The following is a 24965-nucleotide window of genomic DNA, read 5'->3' on the forward strand; positions in this document are numbered from 1 at the left end:
CCAGCAAGAGGGTCTGTCCCCTTCATCGCCTTCCCTGCTGCTCACTCACACCAGCCTCCTTGTGTCCCCCTCGAAGCCAAACAAGGCACAGAGAAAGGCAGGAGGCACCGCGGCACAACCATCACCAGCAAAGGCCACCCCGTTACCAGCTCCGTGCTGCCTCCCTGCACTCCTGGGGGCTTTGCCACACATGGTAATGCCAAACGTGAAGCCAGAGCCACCAGCAGCAGGAGCTCACTGCTGCGCTCCCAGTCTGCATCCCCTTTGACGGGCATCAGCTCCCACTAATTACATTATTGAATGGCAATTAGCTCCCGGGGGAGGGTTGTGCTTCACACCTGGGCTGGCAAAAAGCAGGTCCAGCCAGAGCAGGGCTGGGACCCCAGCAGGGAGTGGGGGTGAATTCACCCCCAGATCTGTGTGTTTCAGAGGATCCTGTCACCATATTCTATATAATTTGGGGACAAAGTCCAAGTACCAAACACCCAGGGTGCTCAAAAGGCCACAAAGGCTTGGTGGGGTCCCATGAGTGCAGCATGTTGTGTTCCCCGGGGAACACGCACCCCAAAACACCCCAATGCAGCAGGACGGGGAGTCCAATGAGCCCCAAATCCACCCTCCTCAGTGAGCTCCGGTGGGGCGGCTCCTGCCAACCCTCCCCATGCATGGGAGCAGACGGGGACACCACGTGCTGGAAACAAACCCAGGGCTCAGGGGGGTCTTGGCGAGCGGCCACGAGGCCCCAAAAACCCTGGGCAAAGCCAGGAGGCTCCATCGTTCCATTGCTGTTCTGCTGGGGGGAGGCACAGGGAGCACCACAGCAGCAAAACCAGCAAGCGCTGGAGATATAATTACAGTTTCCCGGGCCCCCAGCTCCCGGCAAAGAGGATCGGGGCTCTCGGGAAGAGGCGGAGGATCCTCCAGTAGCTGCTGGGCTCCCGCACCAGCTGCGCAGGGACATGGGGAGAGGAAAAAGGGCTGATTTAGTAGCTGGAAGATGCATTTCTATGGATGGGAGTCTGTCCAGAGGTAATCTATGTGTAAGGTAATTTCCGAAGGCAGCAGGACTCGATGCAGCCCTTAATAGGACAATCTCATGTGATAAATTACCAGCCCCAACTAATCTGCATGTTAAATTTCTTGTATGAGAAATAAATATCCTCAGTTCACCAGAGAAGTGCTTTCCTTCCGAGGATTTCATTAAAGACATCAAGCTGCTTGATTTGCATGTTATGATTCCTCGTACGAGGAGAAGTCAGGCTCCGGAGAGCTCGCGGGGGAGCCCGGCACCGCCGAGACTCCGCACGGCAAACCAGAGCCCTGCAGAGCGCGGTGCCGGCGTGCCAGGGCACGGGAGCGGAGCGTGCTGGCACTGCCGTCACCTTAACTAAGGTCACAACGGGCAGCGGAGGGGACGGGGCTTTGCTGTGGGGTCCCCCCATGTGGGATGCAGCCGGGGTCCCACGGGAAAGCCGTCTCCATGCCCTCCACGGCAACGCAGGCAATGGAGGCAGCAAGTGGGTGAAGACAGCACGGTCCCCGACCCCCTGTGGGCCCCAGGGATGGTCCCAAGGGGTGATGGCTCCATGCACACAGAGCCAAGATGGTCCCAAATCCTCTGTGGTTCCTGAACCACTGCGGTCCCCAGGGATGCTCCCAGCATGGGATGGCTCCATGCACAAGGAGCCAGGCTGGTCCCCAATCCCCTGTGGCCCCCAGGGATGCTCCTGAGGGGGGCAGCTCTGCGCACACACAGAGCCAGACTAGTTTCTGATCCCTCCGTGGTCCCTGATCACACTCGATCTCCAGGGATGCTCCTGACGGGGGACATGTCTGTGTGCACAAGCAGCCAAGCTGGTCCCCGATCCTGCCGCGGTCACCAGGGATGCTCCAAGGGCTCAGCTCCACCTGCATGCAGGGGACAGCATAGGCCCCTGCCAGCCCGTGGCTGGGGACCCACCGAGCCCGTTCCCCATCTGCCCTTCGCCACACGCCAACAAGTCGCTCCGGTGGCAAGCTGGCAGCCGAACGCTGCGGGAAGGAAAGGGCGGTCGCCATGGAAACACGCTGCCAAACGGGGAGAGCGGCTACTTCCCTTAAAACACACCGTGAGCTCGTGTGACCACAGAGGAGGACGCACCGGGGTGGTTTGTGAGGACTGTGGGGATGAGGGGGCGCGAGCCCCAGCCCGCAGCCCCCAGAAGAACAGGTCAATGCACACGGTGACAGCAGCCGCAGTGCCGGCGGGACGCCCTGTTGCATGAGAGGATTTGAGGGGGAGCGGTGAGGATGTCGAGGACAAAACACTCAGTGACGCACCATCCTGGCTGGGAACCGTGAGGTGATGCCACCGAGCTCGGCTGCTCCCCAGGCACAGGGGACATGTGCCAGCTCCAAGCTGGGGGGATCTGGCTGCACCCCCATCCCTCCCCACGCTGCCGATGCACCCACAGCCATTCTGGCCCCCGTACGGACAGGAGCATCCCTGAGCCTCCCTGGCCACCAGCGCCAGCCCTCCCCTCTCCAAGGACTACTCTGTTTCTAAACTCGTTAACTTTTAATTACTACCTTCCCACAGCCTGAGCAGGCTGGCTCCATGCCACTGACATCTCTATTAAAATGCAATTTCTGCCCATCATAACTAATTTGAGTACGTCGCCTTCCTCACCGGCAGCCTTCAGTTCCAGGCAAGATGTCCAAAACTCTCCTCTTGACACATGAAATCCCCGCGGAGACGCGGGGGCCGGCAGGATGGAGCTGATGCTGGCAGGTCGCATCCTCGCCGGGCTGGAGCCAGGCAGTGATTTGCATAGCGGCTGTTTGCTTCATTAGCTGCGCCTGGGCTTGTTTGGGTTTTCCCTGTGTGTTTGTTTATTCTGTCGCTTCCTTCCTTAATCCTTTCTGGCTGGATGCTGGAGCCGGAGGCCGGGGGCTCCGGGGAAAGGGAGTCACTTTGGCATGGGGACGTGGGGACATGGGGCTCCAGAGCTGCCGGGCGTCCCAGAGCAGAGACACGAGTGCTGAGCCCGTTCTTATGGAAGGGTAAACTGAGGCACAGAGTGAGCCCAGGGGCAGACCCATGGAAGGAAGGCAGGAGTCCCCGTTCTACGTTTGGAGGGGCCCCCCAGGCACCCAGACCTGCTCCAAGGACAGGGCAGAGCTTTCTCCTGCCCAGGGACAGATAATGGGGTGCAGGGTCCTTGTGCAGGCTCCATGTCCACCCGCCCTGCTGTCACCGCTGTCCCCACAATCCCATTTGAAGGGTGACATTTCGCGCTATTCCCGTGGCTGTCAGCGTGACTCCTGTGGGAATCGTGGGGCTCAACGGGTCTCTGAGCTTTGACACTGGGGCTGGGGACAAGCGACCTGTCCCACGGGGCACTGATCTTTGGTGCAAACACCCAGCACCAAACCTGGGGCATTGGGGACATCGCAGAGCTGCGGCCACCACGGCTTCGTGGGGGACAGTCCCCGGGGTCCCCAGGGATGGCGTGGCACCGTGCTGGGGGGACCCCGCACCCAGCTCCCAGCAGCGAGGGGACGTCACCAGCCACATTGTCTGCGTTCCCGGCATCCCGGAGCAGCCCTGCGTTGCTACAGCAACATGAAGCCTTTGGATTCAATACCTTTAAATGGGGAACGGCTTGTCTCGGCCTGAATTATTGATTAAAACAGAGAGGATGACACATGCACGCAGAGGAGACGGCGAGAGGTGCCTGGTGTGGTTTAAAGGAGCTCCGAGCGGTCATGACATAGGGCCAGCTGGATTAGTTGGTGCACGGGGCTGGATGCCCAAACTCGGGGCACCTCTTGTGCTGCGCTTTCTCGCCCCTTCCCGCGGTCGGGCCGTTCTCATGGAGCCACGAGCCGGCCGTCATCCACAGCGCGGTGTTAATCCCGCCTGTGCAAACGCCTCCTCCCCAGTGTTGACCTGCTTAAATCCATCGTTTGCTCTCCAAACAGAGCCGGCAGCCCCCGGCACGCCAACCGCTGCCTCCCCCGCACGCTGCCCCTGCACAGGGACACCAGCAATGCCCGTCGTGCCGCGGCGCTGCCGGCAGGGACCGGTGTGCCAGCTGGGATTCACCCCTGATGCTCGGGGCGGGGGACTCACCGGTACTCCAGGGAGAACTTGGTGAGCTCGCGGTTGTTGTGCAGCCACTTGAACTCGAGGGGCCAGCTGCCCTCCGCCATGCACGTCAGCACCAGGCGGTTCCCCTCCAGGTGCACCTGGCTCCGCACCGGCTCCGTCTTGAAATACGGGGAGACGTCGTCTGCCGAGAGAGGAGGGAGAGGGGTGAGAACCGCCCCACAGCCAGCCCCACAGCCCGCCAGCCCCACGCACCAGCACAGCTTCACCCCGGGCAGGACCAGGGGGATGCTGGCGGCCACCTCCCCATCCCTCTGGCCCAGCCAGGGTCCCCAGAGCTCTCCACAGGCCATTCCCCCCCCGTCCAAGCCATTTCACAAGAGCTTAGCCCATCTAGGGTTGATCTAAGCTGCTTGCTCTGCTTTATTCCTGCCTGCCTTTGGAGTGCTTCGGAAGCACGGAGCTTTTAACTCGGGGGTGAAGGGGGCGGAGGGGCTGGGAGCCGAGCGAGACATAAACACTTACTCCTCTCCTGTTTTATTTGCTAAGTAAAACTATAAATCGAAACACACAGCTCCATTTTCTGCTTAACAAATGGAAGCCCTTTTACTTCAAAGACACATTCATATTCCCCAGCAGCTTTCAAGTGCGCTTTCAATCACAGCTTTGGGTTTTTTCTTTGGGGTAGGACTTTGCTTTCTCGTGTACGCGAGCTGAATTCCTGCCACGGCTCTCCGCACCGCGAGCCGGCACCAAAGCAGCGGCCGTGGGCTCAGCCTGCCCTGGGTCCCACCGCCCTTGGGGTGCCACGAGTTTGCGGGAGCTCAGAGGCAGCCGGACCCGCGCCGGGGGTTCCTCTCCTCACAGGCAGCGCCCAGCGCTTGCAAATCCTGGGGTGCCTGACTGCTGCACCCATGTGGAAATGTCCTGCGATTTACCCCATCCAGCCTGTCCCCAAGGTGGTGCCGAATGCCAGGACGCTCATTAGGGAGGGAAGGAGCAGCTCCTGGATTCAACCCTCCGCTCTGACCGCCAGCGGCGCCGGCTGGCACGGGCAGCCCTCACCGTCCAGGCGCAGGGTCTGTGTGCAGGGCTGAGCACACGTGTCCCCACCACGGTGGGGCACGAGCTCAACCTGCAGCTCTGGTGCTTCGCCCACGCTGGGCTGGAGACCGTGGGATTAACCACAGCGGCCGGCTGGGGCTGTGGCACAGCCAGAGCCCAGCTCCGCGGCCAAACACCTGCACAACGCCAGCAAAGGAGCCACGGACCAGACTGGGAGTCTGGCTAGATGCAGCCGATGCATCGCTGCAGTAACGAGCGACAGCACAACAGGCTGATCACCCGGCACCGGAGTTGGGGGACATCAGCCATGCCGGCAAGCTGGACCTCAGGGCTGTGCTGAGTGCATCAGGACTGAGACCTGGCGCATTCGGTGCATCCCCCACACCCAGCACAGCATCCGGGCGGTGTTTGGGAGGCAGGGTGCTCCTGGCTCACCTTCCCCCGGGCCCGCGCACCGCTTGCATACATCCTAATTTGACTTTAAGCAGCTAAGGCTCATCTTGCTTTGAAGCGCCCGAGCCATCTGTTCTGCATTAAGGGGTGAAAAACGGCGCAGAGGAGGAGAGGCGGCTCCCGATTCCGCTATTGATCGCGCGATCGTTATCCACCCGCGAAGGTCACGGCAGACGCCGCGGACCGAGCAGCTCCCCTGTGCCCCCCACCGGCTCCTCCGCTCCCCGGGGAAAACCAAAGACAGCCCAGCCAGGGGCAGGTGACAGCAGAGTTGGGGGTTCATTGACGGTCAGGTCCCCCACAAACAAAGGGTCATTACTGCTAATTCTGCCTCTCCCCCATCTGTTGTGACTGTTTACACTCCACTTACTAATTAGAGACTAATTAGTTGGTGCAGAAATTCATCACTTTCCAAACACAGGCAGCAGCGAGAGGCGTCCCGGGGAACATCTGCACATCTGGCAGCGGCGCGGGACGGTGCTGAGCTCCCTGTGGCCACCGCACCGGCCCAGCACCAGCCCCTCCGCGCAGAGGGCTGCACCAAACCCCGCTGTCCCCAGCCTGCCCACAGTGTCCCCTGCAGCACCCGTGACCCCTGCAGCACCCGTGACCCCTGCTCCTGCTGAGCTGCCGGCCCTGATGGATGGGGGAAAACACGATGCCAAGTGCTGGTGAGAAGGGAGGGGGACGGAGACGACCCCACTCTCTCCCTCCACCGCCGATGACATTTTAATGCCAGGGCCTCACAAGGCACTAATCCCGCCTAATGGGATCAAAATCTTTGCCCCTGCACTTTATTTACATAAGGGCTGCGGGAGCCAGGCTGAGCCCGCTGCATTAGTGCCAGGGAGGGGGTGCAGATGTAGGGCAGGGGGGGCCCATCTTGCTTAAAGAGCAGTAATGGATCCTAATTCCTGGGTGTAATGGGTGAGCTGGAAACTAAGCTCCCCTCTCCCCAGCTTCAAATCCCTTTGATGGGAAGGGACGGGGAGTTTTAAGGCCAGAGGAATCCCGGGATGTCGGCCAAGGGCAGGGCTGGTGGGGAACAAGCCTGGGACCCCCTGCGCTGTGAACCCCACAAGCAGAGACAAGACGGGGCTGGGGGCACTACGCCCATCCCCATGGGTCCCCTCAGCCACCCACAAAGGATCAGCCGCTGGTGGGACACCCATGTCCATCTCCCATCTTTGCTGCTTCAGACCAGCAGGTCATGGGTCCCCCCCCAGCTCAGCACAAGCCACATCCCCAGCCCCCCAGGCTTTGCAGGGCTGCCCCATTCCTTTGGGGACATCCCTGCCCAGACAGCAGGATGGCAGCACTCAGGGAGCGCTGTCACTGGCACCGGGACCCCCACCCGCAGCCCCCCCAGCACAGGGAGATGGAGCTAAATCTCTCCTGCACCAGACTATGGCTGGTGCTCCGCAGCACGAACAGATTAAAAAACAATAAAGAGAAAGCGAAACCCTCCGCTATAATTACCAGCCTTTAGCCGCCAGCAGAGACAGAGGGAGGGAGGGAAGGAAAAAGGGGGAAAAAGAAACAGAGAAGAAGAAATCCACTAAAATTTTAATAGGAACCACTGCATTTAATTTAATGACACATTTTTTCAATTACCAGAATAATTGTTTTATTCATAAAACGAGTTTCAATAAAGAGGGTAATTTTCCTTTGTTTTTATTATTCATTTGTGTAACATATTCGTGGCGCAGTTCCACGGCGCCGCCGCAGCCGCTCCGCACCTGGGGGCTGGGGGAGGCGGGAGCGCCGGTGCCGGCACAGCAGGGAAGGGGTTAATGTCACACCATCCCCAAACACAGCACCCATGGGGGACCACGACACCCCTGAGCACCCCGGGGGGGTCGCAGCCCCAGCCGGGTGCAACAAGAGGTGGCCCCATGGGACCCATCCTGGTCAAGTCGCGCTGTCCCTTGGGCACAAACCGCATCCCCTCTGTGGCCACCATGGCCGGGTGGCCCCGTGCCCAGGGACCCGGCCGAGCCCTGGGGCTGTGCCACTGCCCCAGGAGCCGGCCCTTGGCTCGGTTACATTTCCTGCTTGTCGGACGCCAGCGTGCGGTCAGAAGCATCAATTTTTCAGCAGCTGTTGGTAAATTCATGGGGCTGATTAAACAGCACGTGTCCCTGCGGGCTCCGAGGGCACAGCCCTGCTGCAGGGACGGGGCCGCCGTGACACCCCAGCACGGTGTCCCCCGCGCTCCCTGCGGGGCGGTGACGGTGGCCCCGCGGGGTGGGTGGCCGGCAGGTGCGGCAGGATTAGCGGCGCTCTGCACCGCGCCAGAGCCATTAGTATTCCTGAGACGAGGCCTCGTCCCCTTAATAAAAAGCAAACATAGAAATGAAATTCTGAACGCTCCTGGCACCTGGGAGCTGCGGAGCACAATGTGCTGCCAAGCGGGAACCCAGGCGTCCGGGGGTGCCAAGGACAAAGCAAGCATGGCACTGCGATGGCAGGAGCACCCCGAACCCCACTCACCCCTGGGCCAGCACCTGAGCCCCTACCCCCCCATGGTGTCTTTTAGCACATTGGGGAGTTTTGTGTTTTGTTGTGGGTTTATTCTTTTTTTCCTGCCCCCTAAGAAAGAGACTTAGAATTGCAGATGTGTCCCTTAATCCTCTCAACTTTTTCTTCCCTTCCTTCCCTGCTTTTCCCCTCCCTCCCCTTCTCCCCACACCGAGACTGAGAGCTTTACAACTCTCCTTCTGGCTATTAATTAAAAGCAACCTCTCTACTACCGTGAGTGTACTTGCCATAAATTAATAACAGCCTTCTTAATCAAATCTTATCTCCTCTCCCAGCGCCCAGTGCTGGGGTTGGTATCCCAGCCCGCCCGGCCGTGAAATGCAATTTCCAATGCTCGGGTAGGCTCGGCAGCTCTGCCCCGTCTCCTCCTCCTGTCCGTGCCCGTACCTGTGCCGGTAGCACCTCATCGGCCAGAGGGACCCGCCACACCGGCCGCGGTGGCTCCCAAAAGACACGCTCCATTTCTCAGCCATTTACCGTGTTTATCCGCAGCCCCCTCAGACGGTTCCCACCTTCCTGCACTATTTAGAGGGCACAGCCCAAGCTGGGGTGTCCAGCGCTTGCCAGCAGCACGAGGCTGTGACGGCAATCGGGGAAACGCCAGGGCTGGGGACACGGGAAGGCGGCACGGCCATGGCACAGCTGCTCAGGAGGGTCACCGAGAGCGATGCTCTTGGTTCTGCAAGCCCGTGGTGCCTCCCTGGCCATGGCACGCTGGAGAACATCAGCCCCCCGGTCCCTCATCCCTGTCCCACCAGGTTTCCCTCCTCCCCATCCACACAGCACCTTCCCACTGCGCACCCTGTCCCAAGGGCAGGTGCGGCCCCTGGGTGACAACAAGGACCCAGACACAAGTCCCAGACAGCCCCATGTCACCATCCACCCCGGCCACAGCCCGATCCCTCCCAAGGCTCAGGACACAGCTCCTGCCCACCCAAAGAGACACGGGCGAGTCGGGCACCTTTTCCTCTCCATCCGACCCTCTGCCTGTTCATGCAACCGCTTCAGCAATTTCCTCGCAGAGGAAAAGGTCTTCTCAGTGGTGGGGGAGCCCTCGGGAGATGCGGCCACCCCCAACAAGCATATATGAATCATGAAATCATTTTGGTTGGAAAAGACCCTCGAGATCACAGAGTCCAACTGTAACCCAACCCTAGCACTAAGCCATGCCCATGCTCATCACCCACACAGCAAGAAGGGTCTGGGGAGCCCACTCGGCGCTGCCCCCCAGCACAGAGCGGGGCTGGACCCGGCAGAGCTCACGGCTCCGGCATCGCCGCCCCGCTCCCTGCGCCTCCCTCGGAGGAGATTTGGGGTTTCTTACATGCCATAAGCCGATTGCAGAGGTGTGTTAACTGGATTAGGTGGGAGGCTGAGAGAGACGCAGACCTGGAGGAGCTGCTCAGCGGAGCGCGGCTCCTGCCCGTGTGACGCCGGCAGGATTTGCAGAGCCGGCTTTTAAACTGATTTGCTTCCCTTAAGCCTTTGGGAAGGTGAAGCTGCGGGAGCAACGTGGGCTCTGCTGCTTCCACCCAAAAAGTCCTGCAGGGCCCCGGCGTTGGCTGGCACAGGGGTCACATCCCCGCATTGTCCCCACAGCCACCTCGTGGCACTGGGACCAGCGGGTGACACCGCCGTGTCCGGGCAGCCGCAGCGCCTCAGGGAGCAGCAGTGACCCCGAGCCCCCGCACGTCCCCGTCAGCACCCATCGCAGCAATAATCGCAGCCGGCAGCAGTGACAGCCCTGCGGTTAATGCAAACTGACCATTGCTGGGCATGGCTCAGGGGGCCACGGCCACAGCACCCCTCTCCCCAGCTGCATCCAGCTCAAGGGAGCCCAAACCCCCCACACAGCCCCAGCACAGGGCAAAGGGGACACCAGTGGGGACCACAGCAGCCCCTGCCCCTAGGGATGTGATGTCCCCTCCTCCTCATGCGGTCCCCAGGACAGCACTGGTGTCACCTGCGACCTGCACAGCAGTTTTGCTGGTGTCAGAGCCCATCCATCCCCACCAGAGGTTTTGCCGGTGTCAGAGCCCATCCATCCCCGCTGGAGCTCTGCTGAGCGCAGGGGACGGGCAGCAGCAGCGATTCCCAGGGCCAGCGGTGCTCAGCAGAGCCCAGGCAGGGACCCAGAGCCCCAAACCCAGCCACGGTGACCCTGGCATGCCAGACAGCCACATTTGTCGTGGCACAACCAGCCACTGTTCAGCCCCTCCGAGCAGGGTTGGCACTGCCCGCGGGGCCATAGCATCCCCCAGGACAGACAGATGGACCAATGGACACCCTCCTGCCAGCAGGACACCCCAACCGAACTCTCATCTCCCCTTCCTCCTCCTGCATCATCTGTCTCCAGGCCCGCACTTATTTATTTGTTAATTAACTGCTGTTTCCATAACAAACGCTCCAGCTTCTCCCAGCCTCCAACAGCCCTGGGGCTGGATTGTTAACTAGGATTTTAATTTGTTAATTAAAAGCAGGATGGCTCCATAACAAGCTCCTCTTCCGCAGCTGGGCTCCCGGAGAGCTCCGTGGGCCATGGGCTGAGCCAGCAGCAACGCCATGCTTGGCTGAACCCCCAGGGACGGGGCACACGGGGAGGGCGAGCACGGCTCCCGCGGACAAGCGCTGTTTGCAAAAGGGACATCGAGCCCAGCAGCACCACCGTGCCAGCTCAGAACCTCCCAGCAGTGATGCTGGAGATGGAGCCACCTCTCCCTTTGCACAGAGACATCCTGGCAATCCCTTCCCCAAACGCCGACCAACCCCCAGTACGTGTCACCAGCCATCAAAGGGTCCCAAACCTGGAGGCTGATGCCCTTCTGCCCACCGCAGCAGAGCCGGGGCTGTGCCAGCATCACCCCTGCTTCTGCCCAAGGACCACAGCCCCAGGACAGCCCTTAGCACCTATCCTGGGTGCACCCCGGTCCCAATTTGGGCCAGGTAAGGCTTGAGATGCTCCTGGAGCCAAGGGAGGGATGTGAGCCCTGGCCGGGGAACAGCACCTCATTCAGCCGTGGCCAGGAACAGAGCGGGGCTGTGTGCCTGCCCGCCCCTGCCTGCCCTCGCACACCCAGCCCCGCTACCCGCACGGAAAAAACAACATTTCCCCTGGCAGGAAACCCCAAACAGACGCACACACGGCACCGTTGTGTGTTCCCAGCCCGGGGGGGGACGACAAGCAGAGCTTTGTGCTCTAAAGCACCACACGGCCCCTATGGACCCCCAGTGTCTGTCCCCAAACCCAAACGCATGGGGCTGTGGGGAGCTGCAAGGGACCTGTAGCAAAGGGACACGGGGGGATGCTCCTTGTGGGGACAGGGGACTCCCAGCACAGAGGGGACCTCCCCAGGACAGCACAGCCAGACATCACCACTACAGTGACCCTGTCCCCAAACTGAGCACATCCCCAGGCAGGGCACAGCCCCGTCCTCCGCCAGGGACACTTAACAAGCTCCAGGCTGCAGCCAAAACTCCTTCCCCAGCAAACTCCTTCCAACACCTCGAATCCCCCCGACCCCGTGATTACGCAGCTTCACCTCATCTGGGTCCCCACTGTGAGTCACAGACACCTGGGGAGTGACTCAACACTACGAGAGGGGCCCGATCCTGCAGCTGGTGTCCCCAGGAGAGACCGCAGAACAGTGAGGAGGGGAAGGACAGATGGACATCACCTCGACCCCCTCTCCACAGCCTCCGAGGGGTGCAGGGTGATGACAACCCCGGCGCTGGGTGGGATGGGTGGCACACAAGCCCACTGCAGCCCAGTGCAGCTCCAGGCTGGATTTGGTCCCGTGTGGCACATGGAGTGTATCTTCCAGGTATTCCTGGAGGGCAAGCACAGCCCTGGGAGAGCAAAGCCAGCACCACAGCCCTGACAGCACCTGGGACGTCACTGCTGCAAGGAGCACCCGTCCCCGAGCTCCCCCCGTGCCCCCCGGCTGCACATGTTGTTCAGCGCAGCCCTCGTCCTGCAACCGCACTCGCAAACAGACAGACAGACAGACAGCCGCTTTCCAGGCTCGCCGTGAAAATCTCAGCAAGGCAGCGTTTCCCAACCGAAAAAAATACAGCGGGGAAAGAAAAACAGAAGACAGAAACCACAAGAAAAACTCCACTCAGCCTTTCCCATGGCACTGACGCAGTGAAGTCGCCAGCCCCGCGGGATGGAAAACACTTGGCCAGCTCCCCACCCTCCCTGCCCAGCGGGACGGAGCCGCGTCCCCCCGGCACGGCCCCGAGCCAGCGGGCGCTGGGCGCTCACCAATTTACTGGGGTGTTGCCCAGACATCCTTTTTCCAAAGTATTAATTAGTCATTGCATTGCTCACTTGAAACATAAATAGCTGCAGCATGACAGCGAAACACGAGGTTTTTTTGGAAAAAGCCTTTTCCAAAGCCTTCCCAGACGCCCCTGTGCGAAGGTGGGGGACGGGAATCATTCACAGCCTGCTAATCCCACCCCAGCCATCCACGACAGCCCTGGGTTTCCAGGGCAGAGAAGCGAACTCTGCTCATCGCGCTTATTTACACACTTGTGGCTCTCCCAGCCAGAGGGGCTTTTCCAGCCAAGGCCGCGATGCTGGGCCAGCGACTCCAGCGGCAAAGCCGGCGCCGCTGCCCAACCTGACGTGAAGCTTATGGGGAGAAGCCAAGCGAGCAAAACCCCCCCACCGCCCCCGGTCAGGAGCCTTGGCAGCTCATTGCCCCTGCGTGTGCTGTGTTTCCACCCTCCACTGCACAGCTCAGCTCCCCGCCACTGCCCTCCCAGCCCTTCGTTCCACCAAGCAAGAAAAATGGAGGAAACGGGGAGATGAAGGCACCCATCACCTTCCTCCCCTCGCAGCCCACGCGCACGGGCGAAGGCCAAGTGCTCCGTGCTTCCCAGCAGCTGGCGGGGACGGCTCTCCCAACAGCAGAGCTCTGAATTAAACATACCACCCCTAATGAGTTGATTTTATTAGTTTGCGAGTGCATTGAGAACTCATTATCAAAATAAACATCAATTCACTCCACCGAGCGCGGCACCGCACACGCACACACCCCGGCAGCGCTGCAGCTGGGGCCGCACATGGCTGCCGCCCCAAAAAAGTGTTTCACTGCTCCCCCTGCACCCCATCTCCAGCATCCACCAGCCTGGGGGCGCAGGGGCAGCAGGTGCCCACCGTCATCACCGCAACATTCGCTTTTCCCTTTCGGCTGCAGGCAGAGCACCCAGCTCTACCACCCCCCACCAAGGTCCCTGCGACACCCTGGGTGCTGCTGCGGGGTGGAAAGATAAGGCACAGCCCCCTCGGCTGCCCCTGCCCCAGGGTCTCCAGCCCCCCGGAGCCGGTGCAGCCACCCACACTGGGCCAACGGGCTGGAGACCCCAAGGTCCCCAAGGAGCCAGCGCAGAGCCCCCCAGCAGGGCCAAGGCGTGACGCGGGGGCACAGCGGGTGCATTGTCCAGCCGGGCAGGACACGCTCCCTTTGGGAACAGCCGCTAATCCCATTTCATCCCCCTTCACGGCCATCAGCTGTTTTTCAGGCATTCAGGAGGCGGGTTACTGAAACCAGAGCTATTGTGTCCGCTGCGCCCCAGCCCCCTCCAGCCAGCCATCCGTCCGTCTGTCCGTCTCCCCCGGCCCCACGCTGGGCCAGGATCCGGCAGCAGGTTCGCACCCAGCTCCCTCCCCAGCCGGAGCTCCGTGATCTGCACAGGGAAGGGGATGCTGGACTCACACAGGTCCTGCTCCTCTTCACCTTCCCTCAAGCTCTCGGTCTGACCCTGTGGTCCAAGCCCAAGCGAGGAGGAAGAGGAGGAGGAGGAGGGGAAGCACTGAGCACCCCACCATGAGACCTGGGGACAGCCACCCGCACAGCCCAGCACTCAGCAGCTCCCAGCCAGGGAGACATGGGCTCTGGGAAAGGATGAATAGGAACATAAATGACCCCATAAAACCCCAGTTAATGCCAAGCCCCTGCCCTACATTCAGCCCAGTTTCCTCACCCAGCTGCAACTCACAGCCAGTGAACCAGGATGTGCTGGGGGGGACGCAGCTCTGCAGGATACGGACAGACGGACAGGCTCCCCCAGCCCTGCAGACACGGGATGGGGAGCAGGTGGGTCCCCAGCCCCCATGGCCTCTCCTCGGGCGATTCACACAGCCAGGAGCAGGCAGACGCACCCCGATCAATGAAGGGGCTCTAAAAATAGCATTTCCCTTCATCACTGCATGTGAGCCATGAACACAGCCGTGCTGAGCACCGGGGGCTGCACCCCCACCCCACGGCTCCTACCAGCAGGGGTGACCCGCTGGCCACAGGGGACAGTCAGAGCCTCCCCCATGCCACATGCATCCCCGCTCCAAGAGCCACAAGAGACATTCACCCTTGGAAGCCAGGGACAGCAGGACCCCGCCAGGCACCCCAACCCTGCCAGTGTCACACACAGAGCCCCTCCCAGCAATGATCCCCATCCTGCTCCAGATGGACCCCGGCACCGCTGCTGTGCAGAGCCAGGAGGGCTCAAGGTTACAGACGAGGACTCGCAGGTTGTCATCTCACCCAGCAGTGCAAAAAGCAATTAGTTATTGCAGCTAAAATTAGCCCAGCAGTTTCGTCCTGCTAATGGTCAAACTCATCAAGGTTTCCCCACACCGGGGGCCTCCGCGTGGGCAGGCGGTGATTGATGAGAGCCGACGGGGCCGTTCACGTGTGTCTGTGCACACGGGGACACCAGCAAGCACCACGGTCCTCTTCCCACCATAGCCCGACATCTCTGCCTGTGCCTCAGTTTCCCCACCCGGGGCAGAGGGAAGGCTCCCGGCACGCTCAGGAGAGCTGGCCCAGAGCTGCCATACTCTGAGGTGGACGATGGGGACAATGACTGCTGGCAGGGAGGGTGGCTCCGGCACAGGGGGCCCCGGCATTCCTGGAATTGCCACCGCACTGTCCCCGCCGCCAGCCGGGATGCCCAGCTGCTGGCACATGGCAGCAGCTGGTCCCGGTGCCCAGGGCCATCCCCAGGCCATGGTGGCTGCTGGCCAGGAGGTGACACTGATCCATGCAGGGAGGTGACAACCCGGAGCAGCCAGCAGCTGCCAGTCACAGCATCTCCAGGGACAGCCCCGAGAGCCCCACACACCCCAAGTCTCCATTCCTGGGGGGCCAAGGGTGGGGCGCAGCCACCCCCTCAGACTGGGGAGACAAAGGGGACCAGGGACCAGCTGCAGCCTGGGAATGTCCCCTGCCCTGGGCCACGTTCCCAGGGATCAGGTTACCCAGTTCCCAGGCAACCCGAGCCCGGCATGGCTTTCCAGGCGCAGGCATTCCTGCACCCCGCGGGGCTGGGGGCGCGGGGACGGGGGCCGCCGAGGGGGCCGCTGCCTGCCCCGGGTGCGGGCAGGTGGTCGGCGTCAGGCAGGGGAGAAGGGCAGGAGGATGAAGCTTCCCTGGGAGTGGGGTGCAGGATGCACCCCCAAAGCATCACTGAGAGCTGGGGGACACACACACCCTGACAGCCGGTCCCCGGCCCCACGGAGGTGGCATTGCCTGCGTGCCCAGGGTGCGAGGGATGCCAAGCAGGGCTGACGAGGCAGCGAGCTGCTGCCAGCACATTCCTGCCTGCCGGGTGCAACAGGAATGCACCCCGAATCCAGATCCACCTCCATGGATGGCACCAGGGCTTGGAAACCCCAAAACAGAGCACCCATGGGGATGGGGGAGGTCCCCGGCATTGCCACCACATCCCCAGCCACTCCAAGTGTCCCTGGCCCCCTGTCCCCTCCAACAGCTCCGTGCAACACTCCCCTGTACAGGGACATCTCCTGTCCCTTGGGAGCTCCCCAGATACCTCTTTGCCCCCAGCACCCACCACCCTGAGCCAGCCCGGCCCCACAAGGTGCAGGATCTCCACAGGTGCCTTGGAAGACGAAAGCCCAGTGCCACGCACCAAGGCTGTGTGACACCGGCAGAGCACCGCTGCCACCGGCCCCCACCCCAGCACAACCCCAGGGGCTCCGATCGCCCTTCGTTAGCACAATCACATCACCACTGACAGCAGCATATTTATTACTGGCCTGGCACTGACCATTTCTCACCCAGCAACATGACTTATTAACAAGCTCAGGGAGGTGACGAGGGCTCAGAGACGAGGGGACGTACCCCAGCTGAGACCCAGCACCCAAAGTGTATTGCTCCCACACAGCTCTGCACCCCAGCCAGAGCAGGGCCTTATTTACTCCAGGCAACAGCCCACACTGCTGCTAAAAACACCAGTGCACCCCCAAACAGTTTGTGCAGGGCCTACAGAAACGTGTGTTGTGGCAGGAGCTCTTTCGTGAGGCTGGAACCAGCCACATCAGGGATCAGCTCCAGGCACGGGCTGGGACAAGGACATGGTTTGTAGAGACCTGTGAAGGTAGACACAGGGTCGCTCCTCATCACACCCACCCCGCTGGCACCTTGAGAGCCTCCCTCCTCCCGGCTTTAATTATCGGCGTTTTCCCAGGTTCACAAGCAACTGGCATCCTCCTGCCTCCCTCCTTCCCGCTCCCCTCCAGCTCCTTCGATTTGCTCCCGCTGAGCAGAAATGCCACTGCAGCCTAATCCCCATCACCAAGGGACAAACAGCTCAGGACGCTGCCACCCTGGCTGGCCCCGGGGCCCGAGCCGCCCAGCCCCCCATGTGCGCCCAGGGGAGGGGCTGTGAGCCCACAGCCCCCTCCCCGTTACGGGTATCAGGTCATCAAAATTTCATTGCTGCGCCTGGTCACTAATGGCTTCCAAAGAAGCATCAAATTTTAATCTTCCTCTCCCCTAAAAGCCACTTTCCTTCCCAAGCCAGAGCTTCGCATGAGGCCACCAGGTAACGTGCCAGTCGTGCTCACAGGGAAGGGGGAGCAGGGCAGGGGCCCCCCATCCCCTCCCTGCTGGCACCGAGGGCACCGGCAGCACCTTCACCAGAGCCCTGGCGTGAGCCTGTCACCAGCACCACATCCCGGGCAGGTGCTCAGCCCCTCGGGGTCCCATATGTGGACGTGCTCACGCACCACACATGGGTGCCAGAAGGTGCCAGCACCCCCCCTCCAGCCCCTAATAAGCCTCTTTGGTGGAAGCTGCCCATCTCAGGCCTCTGCCCCAAATCCCGTCTGGAACCTTAAGCCTCCCAAATCCCCCCCTGGGATTGGCAGCAGCCTCTGCAATCCCATTAGAGGTGCTGTGCCAGGGTGAGGGGTCCTGGACCATACCCCCAGCCCTGCGTGGGGGGAACCGCATCCATGGGGGGCCACAAAAATCTACAAAAAGTGGGAAGGAGAAGCCTTGGACCTCCCCAGACACCCAGTGACTCCCAGCTCTCAGAGAGCCCTTTATTCTCTTGCTCAGTGGGCTGAAGGCACCTTTGCTGCAGGCGTGGGCTGGGGCAGGGTGGCCTGGGGGGCTGCCCACGTCCTCCCGACCACGGCACAGCCCCCCGGCCGTGGCACCGGCACAGGTCGCACTGCGACACAGCTCAACCCGGGCGGCGCTGACTGATTCGCCTGCTACCCAGCACCGCATTCGAATCTGGCTAATTAGCGCGAGGCCCCTGATCAATAAGTTAGTTTTTTTGCCGTGGGTAATTAATAATTACCCAGCACAGATGGGCTGTAATTAAACTTCTATCCCCTTCTCTCCCCAGCAGTGAGGGGTCTTTGTTTTACCAACTGCAGGTATTAAGTGTCTCATCCTGCGCCCGGGGAGCCCCCGCACCCTGGCCGGGAAGGTCTCACCCTGTTCCCTCCTCCTTCCCGGCTCTATTGATCCCATTTTCTTTGGCTGCCGGAATCAATAGCGCCAGCACAAAGCCCCGCTGCCTCCCTCGCTGCCAGCCCTGCCGGGATGCCCGTGGGGGGCTGCCCTGCCGCCCCACCGCCGTGGGGCTGAGCCAGAGCCTGAAGCTGGGGATCCTGCCCGCGCACCCGCTCCATCTCCAGCTCCCTCGCCCCAGCGCCGAGTCCACCCCAAGGGGCTGCCACAGCAAACGTCAGCCGCACACGGTCACCGCGTACCGCAGCCGCCGAGGTGACCCTGCCAGCGCGTCCCCGGTGCCAACCGCGGCAAGGGAGACTGGCACGTGCCAGGGTTTGGCAATGCTCCCTCTCGCCGTGACTCCGCCGTGGGCAGCACCGAGCAATGTCACACCGCCCGCGAGGACGTGACACACGCCACAGGGAGCTGGAGCCGCAAAGCTCAGATCCTGCACGAAAAGAGGGGAGCAAAGCCCCTTCTCCACCCCACGAGAGGGCTGAAGCACAGACAGCCCCACATTTTGCACCCCATGGAGACAGCTCAGAGCCCCACAGACAAACGGCAGGAGATTCGGTCACACCGGGAGCCCGTCCCGCAGGCGGGGAACAGACGGACCACGGGGGACCCGCCAGCCGGAGACGCCAGCCAGGAGAAGAGAAACTCGGCAAGGGAGTGAATCAATCAAAGAGACCTTCACAGCTCCCCACACAGGGCCTGCCCGGATAATATACTGCCGCTTTAGATGTGATGTTCTGAACTTAATTACTGAGAAATTACAGCAGTGCTGGGGGAGGCTCAGGGGGAGCAGCAGGACGGGAGTGCACAGGGACTTCTGGCTCCACTTGCTGCCACAAACAAGGGCAAGAAATGTTGTGGCTGAGGACCCCCAGTGCTACGCCCCGCTGTCCCCCGCGATTTGCAGCCTGGATCTGCTCAGTTGAAGCAGTGGGGACGGATGTGGCCGTGCTGCAGCCCTGCCAGCCCGGAGCCTCCTCCGCAGCCCTGCCGGGAGCCTCGCTGCTGGGGGGGACAGGACCCCAGGGCTCCCCCAGCATCGCTGAACGCCAGCTGCACACCGAAGGGCCACAAGCTATTTCTACATTCCCCTCAGGTAGTGTAGCAGCTAAAAGCACAGTGTCATGCCAGAGCCCCGGAGGTGAGGAGCAGAGAGGGACTGTTGGTGCTGCCTCACCCCAAGGGCCGGCTGGGAGCACAGGGAGCCCCGGGCACCCACGGGGGCTCAGGGCTGCGGACCCTTCCAGCCCCAGCCCGCTGCGAGCAGCCAGCTGGCGGCTGATGGGACCAACACCAGGGCAAGAGCTGCTCCTTGGGAGCTCCCCAAACTTGCACCCCGGGTGTTGTGGTGCAATCGGGGTCCCCTGGGAGGGGGTGAAATGGGTGCCTTGAGCCCCCACCAGCCCCGGGGGATGCTCAGCCTCCTGAAAGTGGTACAGGGCAGTCTCTGTCTCATGCTCAGAGCAACAATTCCAACCCCATCCCCAGCCTGGGAGCAGCCATGGGGCAGGGGGAAGGAGAGCAGAGCCTGCTGCTCGCCCCCGCTGAGCGCTCCCGGACGCTGCGCTGTGCTCAGCACCGGTAGGTCCCGGGTTCCAGCTCCAGTGGGGCTTCTTGAACCCCATCGATGCTGTGCACTCCCCCCACCCCCTCCAGCAGGAGCCCCGGGGCCACCTCGGTCCCCGGCTGGGACAAAGCTCGGGGCTTGGCTGAGGGGGGAAGCGCTGGGAACCCCCCAACCATTCGCGGTCCATCTCCAAGATCAAAGTCAGAGCTGGAGGATGTTCCCTCCCGCACCCCCTTACCTTGGGCACCGGCTCCCGGGGGGCCGGGCAGGGCGAGCACCGCGAAGCACAGCAGTCCCCAGCTGCCGAGCCGGGCCATGGCTCCGCCGAGTCGGGCTGGGGGGGAACTTCCCCGACTTTATAATCCGGGGGACTGCGGCACCAGTCCCCGCCGCTGGCCGGGCACCGGGGCGTCCGCCGGTGCAGGGACCCCCGCAGCAGCGCTGCTCAAGGGGAGGCGAAGACGATGGGGTGCAAGGCTCCTGGTGGGGCAGGGGGGAGTCCGCAGGCAGCTCCCCACCATGTGCAACTTCCCCGGGGACGTGTGGAGCTCGGACCCCCAAATCCAGAGGGGGGCGGCAGCCGAGCCCCTCCCCAAGCGTTGCGCCTCGCGTCAGGGCAGGGGATGGCAAGCGCAGGGCTGCGCACCCCCGGCCCCTCCTGCCCGCCCGGGCACCGTGGGGGCCGGGTCCCCGCCGCCCGCCGCTCCCGGGGCCGAGCGCACCGCAACCGCTGAAAAGTTTGGGGTCCGGGGGCGGCAGGCGGCTCCTCCCCAGCGCTCAGCTCCTGTCCGGGGCCATCCTCGCCTCGGCGGCTCCGGGCGACGGGGGGAGGGCTCTTCCCCCGTTGCCTCTCGCTGAGCCCCGGCACCCGCAGGGAACCGGGGAAAGTGCGGCAGCGGCGCTCTGCGGCGCGGGGTCCCGCTCGGAGCCGCCGGCGGTGCGCGGCGGGCGGGCTGGCGGCGCCGCGCCGTCCCCTCTCGTCGCTCCAGCCGGCTGCCTGCTCCTCCTGCGCGGCTCGGCGGCGGAGTGAGCCGTGGCGGCGGGGCTCGGCGGAGCCGGGGGCAGCCCGAGCCGGGGAGGCGGGGAGACGGCGCGGCTCCGAGCGCTACCCAGCGGCCGCGGCCGGGTGCGCACGGAGCTGCGGGGGGAGCGGGCGCGGCGGGCGCGTCCCCCGGCCGCCCCCGGTTCGTGCTGAGCGGGTCCCCCCCGCCGGTGCCCCCGGCAGTGGAAACAGCAGCTCCCCTTTGCAGCTTTTGCCTCTCCGAGCGTTTGGAGCCGCCCCCGGGCCCTCCGACAGCACTCAAAGCATCAGCAGCCAGTCCCTGGGAAGGGGACACAGCGTGTCCCCAGTGGAGCTCCAAAGCAGAACGGCTCACTGCCAGAGGATTATAAAAGCAAGCGTTTTAGGGTTCTCAAAAACATAAAAGCTCTAACCCTGGAGATGAGCCAATGGCACCTCCCAATAACATACCACCTCTTCAGGCCTGATCCTGCAATTCCTCAAGCCCAAATTTCCCAAGAGGATCAGACCTTAAATCTGTATCCTTCAGTACTTTATGCTGGTACAGTGCCTTGCATTAGGTGGGGGAGAGCAGTCAGAGCTGCAACCGAGCATTAACACCCAAGGACCTACATGTCTGCACAGAAGGAAATATCCACTCTGAATGCTGGATCAGCCTCCTGAGCACATACAGTACTCCTAAGCCAAGGGACCTGCAAGGATCAGGGTGAAAGGAAAGCCTGAGCAGATTAGCCTGAAGCCAGGCCCAGCACTACCGGGTCAAATCAGGGCAGGGACGGAGGGAGCGCTTGGCCACCAGCATCAATACAACTGTGTGCGTTAGTGCCCAGCACCGGTGTGCATTTCCACTACACCATGTGCGCTCACGTGTAAATCAGGCACAGTCCTCGGGGGGACAATGCCTGTGTGCACATTGCATATCTGGAGAGCTACTGCCAAATCTCGCATCGACCTCCTGAAGAGAGACTGAACAATAACCCAGCACTAGCCCACCCCAGCATTAATCAGCTCCGTGGCCGGCATTCTCAACCAAGACGACAGGGATCGATGTGCTGTGGGAGGCTGCAATCCTGGCTCGCCCCGAGGTGTTTCCCAGCGCGGGCTGGAACAGGCAGGGATGGAGGCTGCCCCCCAGGGCTGAGCTCAGCCCCCCACTGTGGGCTGAGACCCCGCTCCCCGGGCACCGACACGCGTGCTGCAGCGGGGAGCAGCCGCGATAATGCTCAGCACGCTCTCAAGGCCCTGTGGGATCAGGGCTTTGTTCCATAAAGAACAGGAATTCCTGTCTCCAGGGCCATAAATTCAGCGCCTGCCCCTGGTGCCTGCGCTGATTTATGGTTATTACAATTAATCTTGCCGAGTTGTGAGCCGTTTATTACCCGCTTGCACAGGTACCTGGTTCCCCACAGTCACCCGGGCAGACTGGTTGAGTTTTGATCTTGCAGCAACACTCCCACCAGAGCACGTCCTCCCTGCCAGCACAGCCCTGCCAGCTCTCCTCTGCCCAAATCCACCCGAACGGGAGCAGGTTCCAGCACATAACACCACAGCCGTCTCCAGGAGTGGGTGGAAAAGCCAAGAGCTGCCCCATAAAATGCTGGCACACCCCATGGATCAGAACAGGCAGCAGGCTCTGGTGGCACCCACATTGCCACCTACCCGCTGGCCCTGAGGACGTGCCAGGCGATGCCTGGGTGGGAGGCTGTGGCCCCCTGCCCCACTCAGGGCATCTCTCCATCTCCCATGAGTTTTGTCCTGATAGCCCAGCAACATCACACAGCACATTGAGAATCTCAACTTGTGAGCCACAATTTGTGGCAGCATTGCTTGTAATTACACCAGGAATCACAGTGACACACACACAGACCAGCTGTCACTCTTGACCCTCCAAGACCCTTCTGGACAGGATGAAGATGCACAGGTCTCCAGGTGCACAGCGGGGTTTGGGCCTTTGAGCTGCCCTCTAGAAACCCCTGAGCCCTGGTGCAGGGGTCTCAGACCCCCAAGGGCAGCAGCTCATCTAGGGCTGCTGCTGGAGACCTCGGCTAACGAGGGGTTCAGCTAATGAGGGGTTCGCCTCGCGCAGCCGCCACACCAGCCCGCGGGCAGCAGAAAGCCGCCTCCAGCCTATTTGTAGATTTGAAAGCTGTTATTTTGCCTCCTGCTTGAAGAGGGCGCATCAAAGTCAAACCCAAAATACATTGCTGGGCTTGAATTAAAAACTCTTGTCTGAAACCAATGCAAGTTCCAAAAAAAGATCAAGGGTTTATTTGAAATGTAAAAGTCTTTGCTGGGATGTCAGGCACTTTGGGGACCGGGAGTCAACGCTATCCCAAGGCTACAAGGACAATAGCCAAGAGGTTCCTTCAGCCCTCCTCAGCATCCCTCATCTTCCTCGGACAAGGCACCATCTCTTTCCCAGCAGCATCGCTGCCCCTGGATCAGGAGAGCAGCATCTATGGGGGGCACCATGCCCTGTTCGAGCTCCCTGCTGCGGGAAGGGGCTGGGACGGCAAGGAGAGGAAACAGAATCGCTGCCCATGAGCGAGAGACTCCAGGAGCTCCAGCCTTTTCCGCTATAAAAGGGGAGAGGAGGCAGATGAAACCACATGCTGTCAGCACTGACACCGGGAAGAGAAATTGGATAATGGATGCAGCCTCGCAGACAGAGGTATAACAAGCTCCCACGGGCAGAAGATGAAGCCAGACCTACCCAGACTAGCAATAAGGTGCCGGTTTCTAACCGTGAGGCTGCAGCAAGGCTCCCCAATACTGGTTTTGTAATTAAGATTTGAAGTGACTTTTTAATTTCTCCAGAAGCATCTGCTCTCCTAGAAGAGTTAATTCAGGGCAGTGCTGAGGGCCACAAGTGGTCTGTGACCTGTTAACTCCTCTCTTTAGACCTGGGCAGAGCACAGGTCTGTTCTCCCCAGGAGAACCATGGCACGGGGTGACATGCAGCCATTGCCCACCCCTGGGCTGGGGGGACACTTCCCAGACCCCTAGAAAAGCCACACACAAGAAAACTCTCAATTTTCAGCAGGACTGAAGCTGATTCCCCATGAAAAGCATCAAACGGGGCTCCATGCTGCCCTCAGATGCTGCGCAAGGAGCCTCCAAACCAGCTTGGAACAGAAATATCTTAAATATTTGATGTCTTAAAAAAACACCAAGAGAAAGAATAGCAAGAGAGCGATCCCTCTCCTTCCTGCCAGCGCTGCTCCTCTTCCCGGCCCGGAGCAATCTCCCAGCATCAGCTGCTCGCAGCATCTCAGCCCAATTAAGATCATCCTTCAAGCCCAGAGCAAGAGCACGCTCGGTGCTGGGGGGACTCTGAGCTGGCAGAGAGCAGAGCATCAACCCAGCAATGGCTACAGGAGCCCCATTCCCAAGCAGGATCTGGCCCTCTCCTTGGAGCGCAGTGCTTTGGGAACAAGCCAAGAAAGGATGGAAACGTCCCAAGGAGACCTGCCCGCAGCTGCCCCATCTGCATTGAGCCCAACCGCCCCTCGCCCCCTAAACACGAGGGTTTGGCACTGCCAGGGACTCCCAAACCCACCGCAGTGCAGAGACAGCACTGGCATTAAAGCTCCTTCTCCTGCTCTAAACTGCCTTTAATTGAGCACCTGGAGACAGGCTGCACCTTCCCCTGCCAGCAGGCGGGAGGTGCGGGTGGAGAGGAGACATTGATCCCAGCAGCCGTCCTCCGGCACCAACAGGGACCTTTGCTCCAGCACAGAGCTTTTCTGAGCCTTCCCGCAGTGCGAGGAGCCCGGGGCAGAGCTGCTCAGGCTGCCGGGGGGTTCTCCCCCCTGCACGCAGCAGGAGGTTGGGGATCCCGGCTGGATCCCCCCATGCTGCTCCAGGTGAGCCCCACGGCAGGGGAAACGCCATTCCTGCTGCTCCGGCCCCACAGCCCTTCCTCAGCTGGGGCTCATGCTGGCAAATCATCCTCCAGAGCATCTTCTCCAGGCTGCAAAGCGTTTCTAAATGTAACCCAACCCAAAGCTGTGCCCATGGGACTGGGCGCCCCACAGCTCTCAGGCACACCAATTGCTCCTTCACCACCTTGCAAAGCTGAGCTTGGCTTTTTTGCCAGATGTAAAGAGCCAAGAGGAGCCCCCTGGATGGGCCACGGGGATATCTGTCTCTCCTGTGTACTGCCAGGTAAAGGTGCCACCAGCTTTATGGCAGCAAACTCAGTGCCAGCTCCACATCCCGATAGCACCAGCACAGAAACACCCACCCAGCAGCACCAGCCCCCACCAACAGCCCAGACCTCAAGGCTGATTTTTAAAACAGGAGATTAAAAATTTAAACTAAGGCTCTAGGCTCATTTTAACATGATTTCTTAACATTTAAAGGCCACCTTCCTGAGCATTTCTCGAGAACAGCACCTGGGGACCAGCAGGGGTTGCTGGGGGCCAGATCCAAGGCTCT

At 61.4% G+C, this 24965-nt stretch overlaps 1 protein-coding gene across 1 annotated transcript in view; it reads right to left on the reverse strand.

The window, feature by feature from the left end:
* Positions 1 to 19821, reverse strand: part of SDK2 (sidekick cell adhesion molecule 2) — a gene marked incomplete at its 5' end in the record, with an annotated part of 42653 nt that extends 22832 nt beyond the window's left edge. Inside the window, 2 exons of the mRNA XM_080356564.1 lie at positions 4115 to 4274; positions 19743 to 19821. Of these exons, the coding sequence (XP_080212690.1) occupies positions 4115 to 4274; positions 19743 to 19821 (239 nt within the window). The remainder of the gene's footprint in view (positions 1 to 4114; positions 4275 to 19742) is intronic.
* Between the last annotated feature and the right edge of the window lie 5144 nt (positions 19822 to 24965).

This window comes from Nesoenas mayeri (genome assembly GCF_963082525.1).
Source record: "Nesoenas mayeri genome assembly, chromosome: 19".
In the NCBI taxonomy this organism is placed as follows: Eukaryota; Metazoa; Chordata; class Aves; order Columbiformes; family Columbidae; genus Nesoenas; species Nesoenas mayeri.